Raw genomic sequence first — 19,501 nt, forward strand, 5'->3', positions numbered from 1 at the left:
TGGAAAAAAAACAGGTTTCATTAGATCAACCCCACACCTTGTCTGCCTCCCTGTTCCACGAGGTCGTATAAAATCATGTGCTCAGAAACTAAAATTTTCCAATAGCTGACACCGGTGAATGAAAGGAGAGAGCCAATGAGGATGTTATGTTATATTTTGAAATCGTTTTTTTTTTTTTAGTTTTTTGAGACAGTTTCATCTTGTTGCCCAGGCTGGAGTGCAATGGCATGATCTCGGCTCACAGCAACCTCCACCTCCCAGGTTCAAGCGATTCTCCTGCCTCAGACTCCCAAGTAGCTGGGATTACAGGCATGCGCCACCATGCCCGGCTAATTTTTGTATTTTTAGTAGAGATGAGGTTTCTCCATGTTGGTCAGGCTGGTCTTGAATTCCTGACCTCAGGTTACCTGCCCGCCTTGGCCTCCCAAAGTGCTGGGATCACAGGCATGAGCCACCACGCCTGGCCAGGAGATCACTGTCTTAGAGTTTTCAATTTAATGACTCCTTTCAAATCCATGGTCCAGTGTTCTTTCTACCAGCCCAATCAGCTGGGATTATCATACCCCCTTATTAGGCAAGAAAGACTCTATGCAAGGCAGGTGACTTGCCCAAGATCTGCAGCAAGGTAAGTGGCACTGGCAGGATTTGAATCCTATATATGGCTTTCAGGAGTCTTCTGCGCTGTATCAGGAGGGTTTTAAGCCTCAGGTGTTCACTGAGATGTATCCAAAGCTCCCAATAGAGGGAAACTGGGAGAAAAGAACCAAATGATTATCTTAGGGTTCTAGATGCGGGGGCAATGGACAGAGGCGGTGCCTGCCCATCTGGAGAGAAGATGCTGTAGCTAAGGGAAACTCCATTGCTGCTGGTAGAGCCTGATATTCTGCACATCAGGGCTCCTGTGATTTAGCTGGGGACTTGCCTTTTTTTTTTTTTTTTTGGAGACTGGGTCTTACTACATTGCCCAGGCTGGTCTCAAACTCCTGGGCTCACAGAAAAAGACCTCCCTCTGTCTCCCAAAGTGCTAGGATTATAGGTGTGAACCATTGCACCTGGAATCCTGCCAATTTTTACAAGCCATTCTGGCCACACCTTCCTCTGCTCAATAGCTTTCTATGGCTCCCTATGGCTTTGGGATAAAACGGAAGCTCCTCAGCCAAGCTCACTAAACCATTCATGAATGGGCTCCAGCCTCCATTACTGGTACTATCCTCTCTGCCCTTTTTACCTCTGGATACCTTATATTCCAGCAATACCACGTCAAATTGAATATGCTTTCTGTCTCTGTGTGCCTCTGCCCTTTTATGCACCGGTGCTTCCTCCTAGAATGGCTACATACATGTACCTTGTCTAACCAGAAATTCATTTCCATCTTTAAAGAGACAGCCAAAGCTACCAGCTCCTCTCTCAAAGCAAAATTAAGGGCCTCCTCTTTAGCTAATCCAAATATTCCTCCAATAAAGAGTTTATCACTCTGCTTGTTATAGCCTGCTTCTAGGACTAGGAGCCCCTTAAAGGCAGAGACCTTGACGTTTCCTCTTTTTTTTTTTTTTTTTTTTTTTTTTTTTTTTTTTTTGAGACGGAGTCTTGCTCTGTAGTCCGGGCTGGAGTGCAGTGGCCGGATCTCAGCTCACTGCAAGCTCCGCCTCCCGGGTTTACGCCATTCTCCTGCCTCAGCCTCCCGAGTAGCTGGGACTACAGGCGCCCGCCACCTCGCCCGGCTAGTTTTTTTGTATTTTTAGTAGAGACGGGGTTTCACCGTGTTAGCCAGGATGGTCTCGATCTCCTGACCTCGTGATCCGCCCGTCTCGGCCTCCCAAAGTGCTGGGATTACAGGCTTGAGCCACCGCGCCCGGCCCCCGACGTTTCCTCTTTATCCTTGTAGCTTGGCCCCAAATTCATCCCAGAGTGGAGATCGTATCCATATTTGCAGAGTGAATACAGTTCTCTCTGATAGGTGCATTCAAACACATTCCCTCCTACATGTCCTTTATACAACAAACCTTTTGACTGGGTGCGGTGACTCATGCCTATAATCCCAGTACTTTGGGAGGCTGAGGTGGGCGGATCACTTGAGGCCAGGAGTTAGAGACCAATTCAGTGAAACCTGGCCAACATGGTGAAACTCCATCTCTACTAAAAATACAAAAATTAGCAGGGCGTGGTAGCAGATGTCTGTAATTCCAGCTACTCCGGAGGCTGAGACAGGAGAATTGCTTGAACCTGGGAGGCAGAGTTTGCAGTGAGCCAGAGATGGGGCCACTGCACTCCAGCCTGGGTGACACAGCGAGACTGTCTCAAAAAAAGAAAAAAAAAACACCTTTCTCTAGGTTTTCCATCATCACAGTGAGTGAGTGTAAAGGTCACAGAACATGTTCAAATTTCTCTTTTCTTTTTTTTTTCTTTTTCCTTTTTTCTTATTTTTTTTTTTTTTTTTTTGAGACAGGGTCTCGCTCTGTTGCCCAGGCTGGAGTGCAGTGGTGTGATCTCAGTTCACCGCAACCTCTGCCTCCCGGGTTCAAGTGATTCTCCTGCCTCAGCCTCCCGAGTAGCTGGGATTACAGTCATGTATGACCACACCTGGCTAATTTTTGTATTTTCAGTAGAGACAGGGTTTCACCATGTTAACCAGGCTGGTCTCGAACTCCTGACCTCAGGTGATCCACCCACCTCAGCCTCCCAAAGTGCTGGGATTACAGGAGTGAGCCACTGTGCCCAGCCACCTGTTCAAGTTTCTGAAGACTTCACTGGCTTTCCCTCCTCAGCCCCCGGCCGTCATGTGATGATGCTGCTTCGCTTTAGAAAAAGGGCTCAGAGAGGTCAGGACACTTGTCAAAGGTCATGAATTAGCAAGTGCTGGATCCAGTTTTCTCTACTCAAAAATTAACTAATTTTAAAACAGGTGAAAATAAGATGTGTCACACTAATATAACCTCAGTGGCAGTTTTCCCATCTGCAAAATAGACATACTACCACTGAACTCAAACGGGTGTTCTGAGGGATAAATAAAGCCTATGGTTCCCCCAGAATCCCCCAATGTGGTTGTTTAAAAATGCAGATCCTGAATTCCAACCAAAACTTGATTTATTTTTAAATGCGGGGGGTAGGGAGGGGGCAGAATCCAGAAGTCTGTGATTTTAAAATGGTGTTTAACTTCTCTGATGTGCAGCCAAATCTGAGAAACCTCCAAGACACTAAGGAAAAGTCTGGTACATAGTAAGTGCCTGACAATAAAAGTTAATAGGACCCATATTAGGCAAACCAAGTTGTAAGGGTATAGGACACGTACTGCTGTGGGCCCTTAGGTAAATTACTCAACCTCTCAGAGACTGCCTCTTCATTAGTAAAATGGGTTGAAAATAGGGATAGCCACCTCCTAGGGTTATGGCAAGGATGTTCTGAAATAACACACTTAAATGTTGCTAACCAAACCTCATCTGCACATCCCATCGATTCCCAATCAGCCCCACGTTTGTCCCTTCTTGCCATCTCTATCAATACTCCCCCAACCCAGGTGACCATTTCCTCTGGCCTAGAAGGGTGCGTTAGCCTTCTAAAGATACCCCTCATACCTTCCATCATCCAATCTCCACGCAGAACAACAATCCTCTAAAACATGAATCCGATTCTGTCACGCTTCACTCACAACCTCCCAATGGCTTCTCACCACCCCTGGGATAAACTCCAAACCTTCCAGGCCCCGTATGTTCTGGTCCCTGTCTGTTTCTCCTTCTCCCAGGGTATTTTAGCTGACCACCCAAGCTAAACAGGACGCCCCTGCAGTTCTCTATCTTAGCACCCTATTTATTTCCTTTCTCATTCAAATTAAGGTGTGGGATGATTCTATTTATTCGTATCATTGTTTGTCTTCTTTTCCATCAGATGTAACTTCTGTGATGGTGGGTACCACTGCTGTCTCACTATCCATGGTGCTTATATTTAGCACACTGCCTGACACACAGTAGGTGCTGCATAAATATTGAATGAATGAAATTGTTCAGCATCATGCTCCGCACTTAAGCAGCAGCCAGCAGCAAAGTAAGCTCCCTCTTCCTTCCTCCTCCTGTCTTCTTTCCCTACCTATGTCCCTGGAGCCTTCAGGCAAAGGACAAATACTGTATATTGGAGAGGAGATGCAGCAATGCCCAATGTCATCACTGCTTTATTTGATTAGCTCTGACTCTGGCATCCGGGACACGTGCGCTGGGAGCCAAAGCAACTGTATCCTGACCTCTGGTCCACGCGATCCCATCCTTATAACGATTTCCATGACAACAGCAACGAAAAGCCAAGGCTGTGGATTTCCTTTGATAGGAGCCGGATGCAGAGACCGGGAAGAAGGACTTTCAGAAGAATGAGGCTCTTTGATTCAGCTCAAAGCGCCTTTATTAAATACCACTTTTCCCCAAGAACATGCATTTTAACCCTGCAGAGGGCGAATTCTCATGAATACTTAATAAAACAAAAAAAGAAAAAGTAACAAAATCTCTGTGGTTTCTTTTCAAAAACATCCACCTGTTGGGGGAGGGGAGGTTTGGGTATTGTGGCTCTGGGGACATTTTGATGGAAGATGGGCAGGCATGTGGCCTTCTGCCAAGCGAGTTGCTTCAACTCAAAATGCCTGGCCCCTGGCTGAGCCATCACACAGCAACTCTGCCTCCCTGGAGGCAAGCCAGGTGGCTCAAGGTTCCCTACCCACCTGGTCAGCCAAGCAGACAGGAAGATGCAATGTGAGTCAAAAGCATCTCCCAAGTCTGCACTTAGAATCACAAGCTTTGTATTCAAAACCCCGACTCTGCCACTTACCTACTGTGTTACTTTGGGCACACCACTTGCCACCTCTGGACAACATTTCCTCATCTGTAAAATGGGCACAATGCCACCTCCCCTCCCCTAGGAGCATCATGAGGATTAAGCAGGGTGATGCGGTCAAGCACAGGCGATACTGGCTTCCTGACATGGCCATGAAGAGGATAGAATGACCAGCCATCCTGGCTTGCCCAGGACCCAGAACTGGTAGCACTAAAACTAAGACAGTCTCAGATAAGTCAGGAGGGCGGATCACACTAGAAGAGAATGATCTGATAAGGGAGATGGCTAAGAGTCATAGAATTTTCAAGATGGAAGGGTCCTCCCAGTGTCTTCTGGTTTAACAAGTTTACTTCTGTCACATTCTTTCCAATAGCATAAACTCGGTCTATTCATGAGAAAACCATCAAACCCAGATTAGAGAACATCCCATGGGATACCTGTCCAGTGCTCCTCAAGACTGTCAGGGTCCTGAAAAGCAAGGTCAGCCTGAGAAACTGTCCCAGAACAGAGGGGACTGGGCAGGCATGGCAATAAAAAGCAGCGTGCGGTCCCAGGTTGGATCCTGGGAGAGGAAATGGGCATTAACAGAGAGACTGGTGAACTCCAAATCAGGTCTGAATTCAGGTCTTCGTCTGGTTTTGTTTTGGTTGAGGTCTTCTAGTTAAGCGAATAAGCTCTAACTGAAATGTTTTGTTTTACAGATAGCAACTGACACCAGAGACTGGAAGCGGCAGAAGCTCTGGGATCTCTGTTTCCAACCATTGGCACTATAGTCTGTTGCCTTTTGCTGCTTTCCTGGAGACCTGCTGGTCATCATGGGCTGTGTCTCCAGAAGGAAGAGAGAACAGCACTGGGTTTGGAGTTGGGAAACACGGGTTCCAGGCTTGGCTCAGCCTCTGACTGGAGGAAGGGATGGTAATCCTGCAGGAAGGAAGGTGGTGAAGGCATCTGGGCTTAGCAAGAATGACTGATCCAAGGAAAGGTAACATCAATTGCAAGGACACAACACTCCCAGCAGAGCTCTAAGCCTCCCCAGGTATCTTCAGCTACCCATGGGGACTGGTAGCAAATACTGAGTTCCTGCTACATCATTCAGCTTTGGGACCTCTCTCCCCAAGGCTTGCACCACCCTGTCAGATCCATTCACATTTCTCAACACTGGCTGCCCTGGACCACACTGTCTGTCGCCGGAACAGCCCACACGCATGACATCTCCTCAGGTCCCCGGGCTCTGCTCTGGCCTCACTTCCCTACCATCCTCAACCTTGCCACTCCTCCTGTCCTCCTTTGAAGCAGCCAGGGACGGTAGAGCCTGAAGATCTGGGTTCAAATCCTGATTCTGCTGCTTTCAAGCTGCGTGACTTTGGGTAGGTCATCACGCCTTTCTGCCACCCAATCACCTGAACTTGTGAAATGAAGTTGATGATCCTCACCTCACTCAGCAATCCTGAGAACAGCATGCAGCACCATGTACGGAGATACAGAGGACCCAGTACCTAGTGAGGGCTCCAGCTGGTAGCAGCCAGTGGTCAACATCATGTCTTGATCAATATCATTATCATACTAATAGGCAGTCAAACTGCCAACGTTTGTATAACTGTTGCTGTTGTTAAGCATTGGTTTTGCATGACTGGCACTATTGCTATTTGGCTCATATACACACCACACACACACACACACACACACACACACACACACACACGAGGCACACTGCACTCAGCCATTCTGGCTAGTGTTGATGAAGTCCTCCAGACATCATCTCTGAAGAAGGCAACAGGACTCCTTCTTAGATCCCTCCTCCTCACCGACACTCCATGTGACCCTTGCAGCCCCGAAATGCCCCCCATCTCCCTGCAGTTCTGTGAAAGTTGGAGGTTGGCACCACAGTTCCGCTCATACCTGGGAGGGAAAGCCATTCCCTGCAGATCGTAGCATCCTCCCCACCCTGATTCTCAAGGGGATCCCATGATCCCCACCTGGCTGTGCACTTTCTCCAGCTCCTCCTTGCTGACTGATGTCTTGCCATCCTCCATGGTGCCGAGAAGGAGCTGCACGTCTGACAACAGTGCATGTGTCCTCCTGAGGTCTCTCCGAAGTCGCTTCTCCACGTCAAAGTCCCGATGGCCAATCTGAAAGCCAAAGGAAGACCCATGAGCTTAGGTGGCAAAGCAGTGGCCAGGGTCTAAGTTTTCCGGAACCAGGCTCCCTGGTTTAAATCCTGCCTTTGCCACTCACACTGTGTGACCTTGGGCAAGACCATTCTCCACCCCGAGCCTCAGTTTCTTCAACTGAGAAATGGGATTGGCACCAACCACATTGGGCTGCTGTGAAAATTAAATACCTGCCTAGCCTAATGCTTGACACAGAATAAATGTACAAGAAATATGAGTTGCTATCATTGCTGCTATCATAGCTCGTATGGATCCAAAGTCACTCCATCATCCCACCTTTTGCGCACAAGTCATCAGTATGACCTCACCTCATCTTGTAAGAGCCTCATGTGCCAGGTGAATCCCTCTGCTGCTGGCCAGGTTCTGCTGACAGAAGTTAGGACAGTCCTGGGTGGGCAGGGATTGGACAGAGCCTCTCGATTTCTGGCGAGTTATTAATGTTATTGATCTGGGTGGTGTTGTATGAGTTTATGAAAATTCATTGAGCTGTACACATGGGATACTGAGTCCTCTGTATGTGTGTTACACCTCAGTAAATTGTAAATGTGCTCCTTTTGATGATCTAAGTCAATCTTTTCTGTCCTTTGGTCCTGTTTTCCAGTTTAAGGACAAGAAAATGACATCATTTGCTGCAGAGGAACCTTACCCAGAGGTGAGTACATTTCTTCCCCCAGAATCTTGAATTTGCCAGGGACAGCTGTTGAGGGAGTCCCAAAGAAGCCACATCCTGGACTGGGCACCAGGACTGTGACCTTAGACTCCTTGACAGCTTTCAGTGACCAAAAAGTACAGGCTAAGCCAAAGCAGAAGAGGTACAGAATTACACTGGGCCCTACATGAAATTTCAACAGCCGGTCACCTCTCTAGAAACAGCACTGACTTAAAAGACAACGTGTTAACATCCCTGAAAGAAACTAACGACTCCTTTCTCGGACTCTTCAGGAGACCAGAGGATACAATACGGGCCTGTCCATCAGATGGGGAGTTTTAAGGAAAACAGGGTGCAGGTCCCTCAACACTGGGATGTGGTTTTTACACACCTGGAAATCTGTGTCTCCACATCAAATGCTAACCATTTCCTGGGATGCTCAGAATGTCCTGGAATATTCTAGAAAAAACACGGGGTTGAGAATGAGCAGATCTAAGCTTTAAACCCTGGCTCACCATTTGTTGATGATGGAACAGTGGCTGAGTCACGCCACATCTCTGAACCTGAGTTTTCTCATCCACAAAAGGAGAGGTTAAAAAAACACCCTGTCCTTCCTGTTGAGATAAGACAAGGATCAGACGTGATATTGGATTCCAAAGCACTTTGTATGCTGTTGAGTGCTTTGCAAATATAAAGGATTGTGAGTATTGTCTGATGACCTAGAATGTGTTCCTCCAAATTTTGTATTTCTATTTCTCCACTGCTGGTTTTGAATTCTTTGACAAACAAGTTGGTTCTTAGAATATGGTCTTTATATCTGAAATGTATTGTTTTGGTAGGTTCAAAATGCTGTTCTATTATACACACACACACACACACACACACAGTCTCATCTGCTGAGCTGAGGGCTGGGCATTGTGCCAGGCTCTTTGTCACGTGTTATTGCATTTAACTCCTGTGACAATCTCCTTAAACAGACCTTATTACTATTGCCTTTACAAATGTAGTAATAGCTTACATTTATAGACACTTTCTAAGTGTCATATACTATTCTAAACACTTTATAGCTATTAATGCATTTAGTCATCATGATGAATCGATGAGGTGTATAGTATTATGATTCCCATTTTACAGATAATGAAACTGAAGTTTGCAAAGATGAGGTAATTTGCCTCAGTTCACCCAGCTAGTAAGTGGCAGAGTTGGAATATGAATCCAGCTTTTCTGGCTGGAGAGTGGTAATTTTAGTAAAATATACCATTAGATGGTGTGTTTTAGTCTTTAATTCTGAAAAAAATACATCATGGGAGCACAGAAGAGCATTATCCAGCTCAGGCTGGGATGGAATTGGGAAGTAGAAGGTAGCTACCGCTAGCGAGGGGAGGTAGAGGCAGGATGTTTTAGGTAGAAGGCACTTAATGAGTAGAGGCAGAGAGGCGAGAAACAATCTGGGCTATGCATTTCTGGGTGGTTGCCATGAGGGTATAAAACCCTGGAGTGGGTGGGGGGCAGGTTACAAAGTGAAAGAGGTTTTCCAGGGCTCTTACATGGAGGAACAACTGATACGAAAGAAATGATCTGCCCAACGTCATACTGCTACTAAGTGGCTATGCAGAGATCTGAATCCAGGCAGCTCAGCATTAGGATGTAAGTCTCTAACCATTGCACCACAGTGCCTAGTGGAGCTGCTTCATGAACCCAGATTTACTTACTCTAGAACCCAGACTCTTACCATGATTATGCTTAGGCAGTGGGCTTTGCACATTTCTTATATTTGTGTCTGTTTTTGTTTTGCCCATACCCTAGAGTGCCTTTCATTCTCTTGTGGGGCGAGTTAGCATCAGGGACATTCCCTGATGTTGACACTGACCATGCAGTAGAGATGGCTCAGATTCTACGATCTTCACTGCCTGAAAGGCCCTGAAAATGCTGGCACTTTTCAGAGGAAGCACTGCAAACAAAATTCACAAGAAAATCTCAGACCAGTCATCCTCCCATTTATAATAAATGGCTACAAGCGAGGAGGGCAAAAAATACCACTCATTAGGTTAATGGGAAATAAATGTCATGCTGCGAGTTTCCATTTTGTAGCACAAAGATTCAAACTTTGATAAAGATGGTTAATAATTAACCAATAAATCTACATGATGTTTAGTGTTGTTATGAGTAACTATATTGCAGTCTTAGTTGGTTCACCATTTATCATAAAGGCAAAATATTTGGGGAACTTGTTAAACGTCCATTGTCAAAAGAATCTCCAAGCACTATTAAAATATGATCTAGACGTGCTGTTAGGGATAATCAAACCACTTTACAGATGGGGAAATTGAGGCTTGGAGAGAGAATGCATGTTGCTAAGGGTTTCACAAATTAATGGCAGAACTGGCTGCCTGAGAACACGATGAAAAAAAGATGGTCCACAAAAATATGGTTCTAGCTAAGTGGACCTTATTGCTTTTAAGCAGAATCATAATAGGTTTTTAAAATGATAGACATTCAAATAACATAGACCTCATTTAGAATCTTCCTAGGGTACTAACTTGCTAGGCAATCCTGGGCAAGTTGCTTTACTTTTCCGAGCCTTACTTCTTTCATTTATATGAAGGAGATAATAATATCTAACCCACAGCATTACTGTGAAAATTAATGTTGGTAAAAAAATATGATTAAGCATGTATCTTGAAATTTATGAGTAACAACCAAACAAACAGAAATAAAGTTTGTAGCTTCTGAACCAATAGTTCAAAAGAGAACACAGGAAACATCAATCTATCTAAAAGTAGGAAAGCAATAGAGGGAGAGCAATGTAAAGGAACATGAAACTAAAAAAACACAAAATAAGATAATACAAAATAGTTTCAAATATATCAGTCATTATAACATATGTAAATAAATTAAATTTTTATATGAAAAGCTAGACTAAAATATTGCATTGAAATTATCCAGCTGTTTAAAGAAAACACATGAACATGCACGCACACACACACACACACACACTCCCCTACAAATCTTTAAAACGAAATAGAAAAAAGTTTTGCAGGTAAACTGACTAAAATAAATCAAGCAAAATAAAATAAGGCAAAACTCACTCATGGAGAAAGAAAGACACCAGGTAAGAATCGAAGCAAAGATCTTCAAGAAAATAAAGCAATGCAAAACTTAGATGCACCTAAATATATAACCATAAATACATAAAGAGAAACTATGACAGAATTGTTAACACAACTTGGAAGAACAACTCTCATGGTAAGGATATAACAGGACTCTCTCAGAAACTGATCAAGAACTCAAAACCAAAGTTAACAGGAGGTACTTTTTAAAAATACATAATCATGTATTTTTAAACTTTTCTTTATGGCTTATGCTTTTACATTTGTATATAATGTTGAAATAAAAAATTAACAAGCTTGATTTATTTGCCACGTTTAGAACCCTGTGCCTCATAAACAGTTACATTATTTTCCACTCAATAGTTCATTTTTGTTTCTTTGGTTTTATTTTTGTTTTTGAGAAAAGGTCTCACTCTGTCACCCAGGTTGGAGGGCAGTGGCGTGATCCTGGCTCACTACAACCTCTGCCTCCTGGGTTCTAGTGATTCTCATGCCTCAGCCTCCTGAGCAGCTGGGATTACAGGTGCCCACCACAACACCCGGCCAATTTTTATATTTTTAGTAGAGGCAGGGTTTCACCATGTTGGTCAGGCTGGTCTCAAACTCCTGATCTCAAATGATCTGCCCATCTTGGCCTCCCAAAGTGCTGGGATTACAGGTGTGAGCCACTGTGCCCAGCCACACACAATAGTTTATTAAACTCTACCAATAACTAGAGCAACAAAGAGATCTCTACAATTTCAAAGAAAAGATGTTATGCATTCTACCATGTTATCTATCCAAAGTGCCCTTAAATTAAAAATTAACAATAGAAAGTTATTCTATCCTAAATCATCATCCTAAATGTTAATAAACTTGAAACTCGAGTTCTAGATAGCTTACAGGTTAAAAGAAAAAAGAACAAAAGATAAGACAAAACACTTAGTAGATGGCGCTAAAACAGCAATTCCAGGTAAATGTATTATCTTAAATGTACTTAAAAGAAAACATTTTAAGTGGGAAACAAAATATTGAAGGTGAGTCAAACATTTTAATACTAAAACTGAAGACCAAGAACAAAAATCTAAACCAATGGGGCCGGGCACGGTAGCTCACGCCAGTAATCTCAGCACTTTGGGAGCCAAGGCTTGTGGATCATGAGGTCAGGAGATCGAGACCATCCTGGCTAACATGGTGAAACCCTGTCTCTACTAAAAATACAAAAGATTAACCGGGCGTGGTGGTGGGAGCCTGTAGTCCCAGCTACTTGGGAGGCTGAGGCAGGAGAATGGCGTCACCCCAGGAGAGGGGCTTGCAGTGAGCTGAGATCGCGCCACTGCACTCCAGCCTGGGCGACAGAGTGAGACTCCATTTCAAAAAACAAACAAACAAACAAAAAAACACACAGAAAAAACAAAAAACTAATCAGCGGAAAAAAGAAGGAAAAAGAAACAAATACACAACAAAGAAGCAATAAAACAAAAGCAGGTTATTTGAAGGGATTACACATAAAACTCTAACAAGACTAATCATCATTAACCACAAAAAACTCAAAAGTAAACATTATGATTAAAAAGAAAATAATCTGATACAGTAGAATTTTTTAAATAACAAAATACCATGAACATTTTTTATGTCAACCTATTTGAAAAATTAGATGAAATAATAAATGTCTAGAAACATTTTAGTTACCAAAGTTCACTCAGTAAGGAAAAGAATTATACCTGAATTTGTGTTCAGTTATGATTACAGCATTTTGGCACAGTAATCAAATAGGGTTACAAGCAAATTGTATCAAATTTGCAAGAACTGCATGATCCAAATTTTACAAAAAATTGTCTCAGAAATAGTTGTGAACTCATTTTATGAGATTAGTATAACACTTGGCAAAGTCTAAGAGAAAAAAATTACAAACCAATCTTACTTATGTGCCTGGTTTCAAAAATCCTAAATAAACTCTCAATAAACTGGTAGCAATCCAAAAGAGCCATGTATTGAAAACATATGACACTAAGAAAGGTTTATCTGGGAAATACATCAGGATACATTAAATATCTAAAATATACTACATTAATAGATTGAGATAGGTCATCAGATTATCAACAATTGCAGAAAAAGCACACAATATTCAATAATAAAACATCTTTTTTAAGATATTAGAAAATTACAAATACAAGACTGATTTAACCTTATTAAAGTTACAGTTACATGCCACATTACATTTCCATCAGTGAGGGACTGTATATACAATGGTGGTCCCATAAACTTATAATACCATACTTTTGCTGTACCTTTTCTATGTTGAGATATGTTTAGGTACACAAATACTTACCACTGTGTCACAATTGCCTACCAAACTCGGTACAGTAACATGCTGTACAGGTTTTTACCCCAGGAGCAATGGACTATATCAGATAGCCTAGGTGTGTAGAAGGCTATTCCATTTAGGTTTGTGTGAATGTACTCTAGGATGTTCCCACAATGATGAAATTGTCTAATGATGCATCTCTCAGAAAGTATCTCTGTCACTAAGCAATGCATCACTGTAATTACCAAATACACTGCAAATATGTATATCACAAAACTTTAGAAGCACTCCTATTAAGGTCAGGAACAAGAAAAGGATGTCAAACATCTTTCTCTACCATTCAATCTTATACTGGAGGCCCAAGCAAATGAAATAAGGTAAGAAAAAGAAACAAGACATAGAAAGCATAACTATTTTTTAAATTTGTTGAGATCTTTGTTGCCTCAATGGGCCTATAGGCAGCGGGTGCCTGTAGTCCCAGTGCTCAGGAGGCTGAGGCAGGAGAATGGTGTGAACCCGGGAGGCGGAGCTTGCAGTGAGCTAAGATCGCACCACTGCACCCCAGCCTGGGTGACAGAGCGAGACTCTGTCTCAAAAAAAAAAAAAAAGTCAAAAGCAATACTTTAGAACTACTAAGACACATGATGACAGTTCTATGAACTCAGTTAAAGAAGACTATCTTGAAGATGGCCTAATAGGAACAGTTCCAGCCTCCAGTTCACAGCATGAGCAACACAGAAGACGGGTGATTTCTGCATTTTCAACTGAGGTGCAGACCGACACCTCACACCTCACACTGCTGGGTACACCCCTGAGACGAAGTTTCCAGAGTAACAATCAGACAGCAACACTCGCTGTTCATCAATATTCTATCTTCTGCAGCCTCCGCTGCTGATACCCAGGCAAACAGGGTCTGGAGTGGACCTCAAGCAAATTCCAACAGACCTGCAGCTGAGGGTCCTGACTGTTAGAAGGAAAACTAACAAACAGAAAGGACACCCACACCAAAACCCCATCAGTATATCACCATCATCAAAGACCAAAGGCAGATAAAACCACAAAGATGGGGAAAAAGCAGTGCAGAAAAGCTGGAAATTCAAAAAATCAGAGCACGTCTCCCCCTCCAAAGGAACGCAGCTCATTGCCAGCAATCGAACAAAGCTAGATGGAGAATGACTTTGATGAGTTGAGAGAAGAAGGCTTCAGTCGATCAAACTTCTCAGAGCTAAAGGAGGAACTACGGAACCAGCACAAAGAAACTAAAAACCTTGAAAAAAGAATGGATGAATGGATAACTAGAATAATCAATGCAGAGAAGACCTTAAAAGAACTGATAGAGATGAAAACCATAACACGAGAACTACGTGACAAATGCGCAAGCTTCAGTAACCAACTCGATCAACTGGAAGAAAGAGTATCAGTGATTGAAAATCAAATGAATGAAATGAAGCGAGAAGAGAAGTGTAGGGAAAAAAGAGTAAAAAGAAATGGACAAAGTCTCCAAGAAATATGGAATTATGTGAAAAGACCAAATCTACGTCTGATTGGTGTGCCTGAAAGTGACGGGGAAAATGGAACCAAGTTGGAAAACACTCTGTAGGATATCATCCAGGAGAACTTCCCCAACCTAGTAAGGCAGGCCAACATTCAAATTCAGGAAATACAGAGAATGCCACAAAGATACTCCTCGAGAAGAGCAACTCCAAGACACATAATTGTCAGATTTACCAAAGTTGAAATGAAGGAAAAAATGTTAAGGGCAGCCAGAGAGAAAGGTCGGGTTACCCACAAAGGGAAGCCCATCAGACTAACAGCAGATCTCTCAGCAGAAACTCTACAAGCCAGAAGAGAGTGGGGGCCAATATTCAACATTCTTAAAGAAAAGAATTTTCAGCCCAGAATTTCATATCCAGCCAAACTAAGTTTCATAAGTGAAGGAGAAATAAAATCCTTTACAGACAAGCAAATGCTTAGAGATTTTGTCACCACCAGGCCTGCCCTACAAGAGATCCTGAAGGAAGCACTAAACATGGAAAGGAACAACCAGTACTAGCCATTGCAAAACATGCCAAAATGTAAAGTCCATCGATGCTAGGAAGAAACTGCATCAACTAATGAGCAAAATAACCAGCTAATATCATAATGACAGGATCAAGTTCACACATAACAATATTAATCTTAAATGCAAATGGACTAACTGGTCCAATTAAAAGACACAGACTGGCAAATTGGATAAAGAGTCAAGACCCATCAGTCTGCTGTATTCAGGAGACCCATCTCACATGCAGAGACACACATAGGCTCAAAATAAAGGGATGGAGGAAGATCTACCAAGCAAATGGAAAACAAAAAAAAAGCAGGGGTTGCAATACTAGTCTCTGATAAAACAGACTTTAAACTATCAAAGATCAAAAGAGACAAAGAAGGCTATTACATAATGGTAAAGGGATCAATTCATCAGGAAGAGCTAACTATTCTAAATATATATGCACCCAATACAGGAGCACCCAGATTCATAAAGCAAGTCCTTAGAGACTTACAAAGAGACTTAGACTCCCATACAATAATAATGGGAGACTTTAACACCCCACTGCCAACATTAGACAGATCAACGAGACAGAAAGTTAACAAGGATATCCAGGAATTGAACTCAACTCTGCACCAAGCAGACCTAATAGACATCTACAGAACTCTCCACCCCAAATCAACAGAATATACATTCTTCTCAGCACATCGCACTTATTCCAAACTTGACCACATAGTTGGAAATAAAGCACTCCTCAGCAAATGTAAGAGAACAGAAATTATAACAAACTGTCTCTCAGACCACAGTGCAATCAAACTAGAACTCAGGACTAAGAAACTCAATCAAAACCGCTCAATTATACGGAAACTGAACAACCTGCTCCTCAATGACTACTGGGTACATAACAAAATGAAGGCGGAAATAAAGATGTTCTTTGAAACCAATGAGAACAAAGATACAACATACCAGAATCTCTGGGACACATTTAAAGCAGTGTGTAGAGGGCAATTTATAGCACTAAATGCCCACAAGAGAAAGCAGGAAAGATCTAAAATTGACACCCTAACATCACAATTAAAAGAACTAGAGAAGCAAGAGCAAACACATTCAAAAGCTAGCAGAAGGCAAGAAATAACTAAGATCAGAGCAGAACTGAAGGAGATAGAGACACAAAAAACACTCCAAAAAATCAGACCTGGTTTTTTGAAAAGATCAACAAAATTGACAGACTGCTAGCAAGACTAATAAAGAAGAAAAGAGAGAAGAATCAAATAGACACAATAAAAAATGATAAAGGGGATATCACCACCAACCCCACAGAAATACAAACTATCATCAGAGAGTACTATAAACATCTCTACACAAAACCTAGAAGAAATGGATAATTTCCTGGACACTTACACTCTCCCAAGACTCAACCAGGAAGAAGTTGAATCCCTGAATAGACAAATAGCAGGCTCTGAAATGGAGGCAATAATTAATAGCCTACCAACCAAAAAAAGTCCAGGACCAGAGGGATTCACAGCCGAATTCTACCAGAGATACAAGGAGGAGCTGGTACCATTCCTTCTGAAACTATTCCAATCAGTAGAAAAAGAGGGAATCCTCCCTAACTCATTTTATGAGGCCAACACCATCCTGATACCAAAGCCTGGCAGAGACACAACAAAAAAAGAGAATTTTAGGCCAATATCCCTGATGAACATCAATGCAAAAATCCTCAATAAAATACTGGCAAACCAAATCCAGCAGCACATCAAAAAGCTTATCCACCATGATCAAGTGGGCTTCATCCCTGGGATGCAAGGCTGGTTCAACATATGCAAATCAATAAACGTAATCCAGCATATAAACAGAACCAAAGACAAAAACCACATGATTATCTCAATAGATGCAGAAAAGGCCTTTGACAAAATTCAACAGCCCTTCGTGCTAAAAACTCTCAATAAATTCAGTATTGATGGAACATATCTCAAAATAATAAGAGCTATTTATGACAAACCCACAGCCAATATCATACTGAATGGGCAAAAACTGGAAGCATTCCTTTTGAAAACTGGCACAAGACAGGGATGCCCTCTCTCACCACTCCTATTCAACATAGTGTTGGAAGTTCTGGCTAGGGCAATCAGGCAAGATAAAGAAATAAAGGGTATTCAGTTAGGAAAAGAAGAAGTTAAATTGTTCCTGTTTACAGATGACATGATTACATATTTAGAAAACCCCATCGTCTCAGCCCAAAATCTCCTTAAGCTGATAAGCAACTTCAGCAAAGTCTCAGGATACAAAATCAATGTGCAGAAATCACAAGCATTCTTATACACCAGTAACAGACAAACAGAAAGCCAGATCATGAATGAACTCCCATTCACAAAGCTTCAAAGAGAATAAAATACCTAGGAATCCAACTTACAAGGGATGTGAAGGACCTCTTCAAGGAGAACTATAAACCACTGCTCAGTGAAATAAAAGAGGACACAAACAAATGGAAGAACATACCATGCTCATGGATAGGAAGAATCAATATCGTGAAAATGGCCATACTGCCCAAGGTAATTTATAGATTCAATGCCATCCCCATTAAGCTACCAATGACTTCCTTCACATAATTGGAAAAAACTGCTTTAAAGTTCATATGGAACCAAAAAAGACCCTGCATTGCCAAGACAATCCTAAGTCAAAAGAACAAAGCTGGAGGCATCACGCTACCTGACTTCAAACTATACTACAAAGCTACAGTAACCAAAACAGCATGGTACTGGTACCAAAACAGAGATATAGACCAATGGAACAGAGCCCTCAGAAACAATACTACACATCTACAGCCATCTGATCTTTGACAAACCTGACAAAAAAAAGAAACGGGGAAAGGATTCCCTATTTAATAAATGGTGCTGGGAAAATTGGCTAGCCATAAGTAGAAAGCTGAAACTGGATCCTTTCCTTACTCCTTATACGAAAATTAATTCAAGATGGATTAGAGACTTAAATGTTAGACCTAAAACCATAAAAACCCTAGAAGAAAACCTAGGGAATACCATTCAGGACATAGGCATGGGCAAGGACTTCATGTCTAAAACACCAAAAGCAATGGCAACAAAAGCCAAAATTGACAAATGGGATCTAATTAAACTAAAGAGCTTCTGCACAGCAAAAGAAACTACCATCAGAGTGAACAGGTAACCTACAGAATGGGAGAAAATTTTTGCAATCTACTCATCTGACAAGGAGCTAATATCCAGAACCTATAAAGAACTCAAACAAATTTACAAGAAAAAAACAACCCCATCAAAAAGTGGGCAAAGGATATGAACAGACACTTCTCAAAAGACGACATTCATACAGCCAACAGACACATGAAAAAAAATGCTCATCATCACTCACCATCAGAGAAATGCAAATCAAAACCACAATGAGATAACATCTCACACCAGTTAGAATGGCGATCATTAAAAAATCAGGAAACAACAGACGCTGGAGAGGATGTGGAGAAATAGGAACACTTTGACACTGTTGGTGGGACTGTAAACTAGTTCAACCATTTGGAAGACAGTGTGGCGATTCCTCAAGGATCTAGAACTAGAAATACCATTTCACCCAGCCATCCCATTACTGGGTATATACCCAAAGGATTATAAATCATGCTGCTATAAAGACACATGCACACGTTATGTTTATTGCAGCACTATTCACAATAGCAAAGACTTGGAATCAACCCAAATGTCCATCAGTGACAGACTGGATTAAGAAAATGGGGCACATATACACCATGGAATACTATGCAGCCATAAAAAAGGATGAGTTCATGTCTTTTGTAGGGACATGGATGCAGCTGGAAACCATCATTCTCAGCAAACTATCACAAGAACAGAAAACCAAACACCACATGTTCTCATTTATAGGTAGGAATTGAACAATGAGATCACTTGGACACAGGAAGGGCAACATCACACACTGGGGCCTATTGTGGGGAGGGGGGAGGGGGGAAGGATAGCATTAGAAGATACACCTAATGTAAATGACAAGTTAATGGGTGCAGCACACCAACATGGCACATGTATACATATGTAACAAACCTGTACGTTGTGCACATGTACCCTACAACTTAAAGTAAAATAATAATAAAGTGGCCGGGCGCAGTGGCTCAAGCCTGTAATCCCAGCACTTTGGGAGGCCAAGACAGGCGGATCACAAGGTCAGGAGATCGAGACCATCCTGGCTAACACGGTGAAACCCCATCTCTACTAAAAAAAATACAAAAAAAACTAGCCGGGCGAGGTGACGGGCACCTGTAGTCCCAGCTACTCGGGAGGCTGAGGCAGGAGAATGGTGTAAACCCAGGAGGCGGAGCTTGCAGTGAGCTGAGATCCAGCCACTGCACTCTAACCTGGGTGACAGAGCGAGACTCCATCTCAAAATAATAATAATAATAATAATAAAAGAAGA

General features: G+C 42.4%; 1 protein-coding gene across 1 annotated transcript in view; it reads right to left on the reverse strand.

The window, feature by feature from the left end:
- Positions 1 to 19,501, reverse strand: part of MYO18B (myosin XVIIIB) — a 287,077-nt gene that overhangs the window by 104,641 nt on the left and 162,935 nt on the right. Inside the window, exon 33 of the mRNA XM_025399134.1 lies at positions 6,789 to 6,941. Coding sequence (XP_025254919.1) covers positions 6,789 to 6,941 — 153 coding nt within the window. The remainder of the gene's footprint in view (positions 1 to 6,788; positions 6,942 to 19,501) is intronic.

This window comes from Theropithecus gelada, chromosome 10 (assembly GCF_003255815.1).
Source record: "Theropithecus gelada isolate Dixy chromosome 10, Tgel_1.0, whole genome shotgun sequence".
Classification (NCBI taxonomy): Eukaryota; Metazoa; Chordata; class Mammalia; order Primates; family Cercopithecidae; genus Theropithecus; species Theropithecus gelada.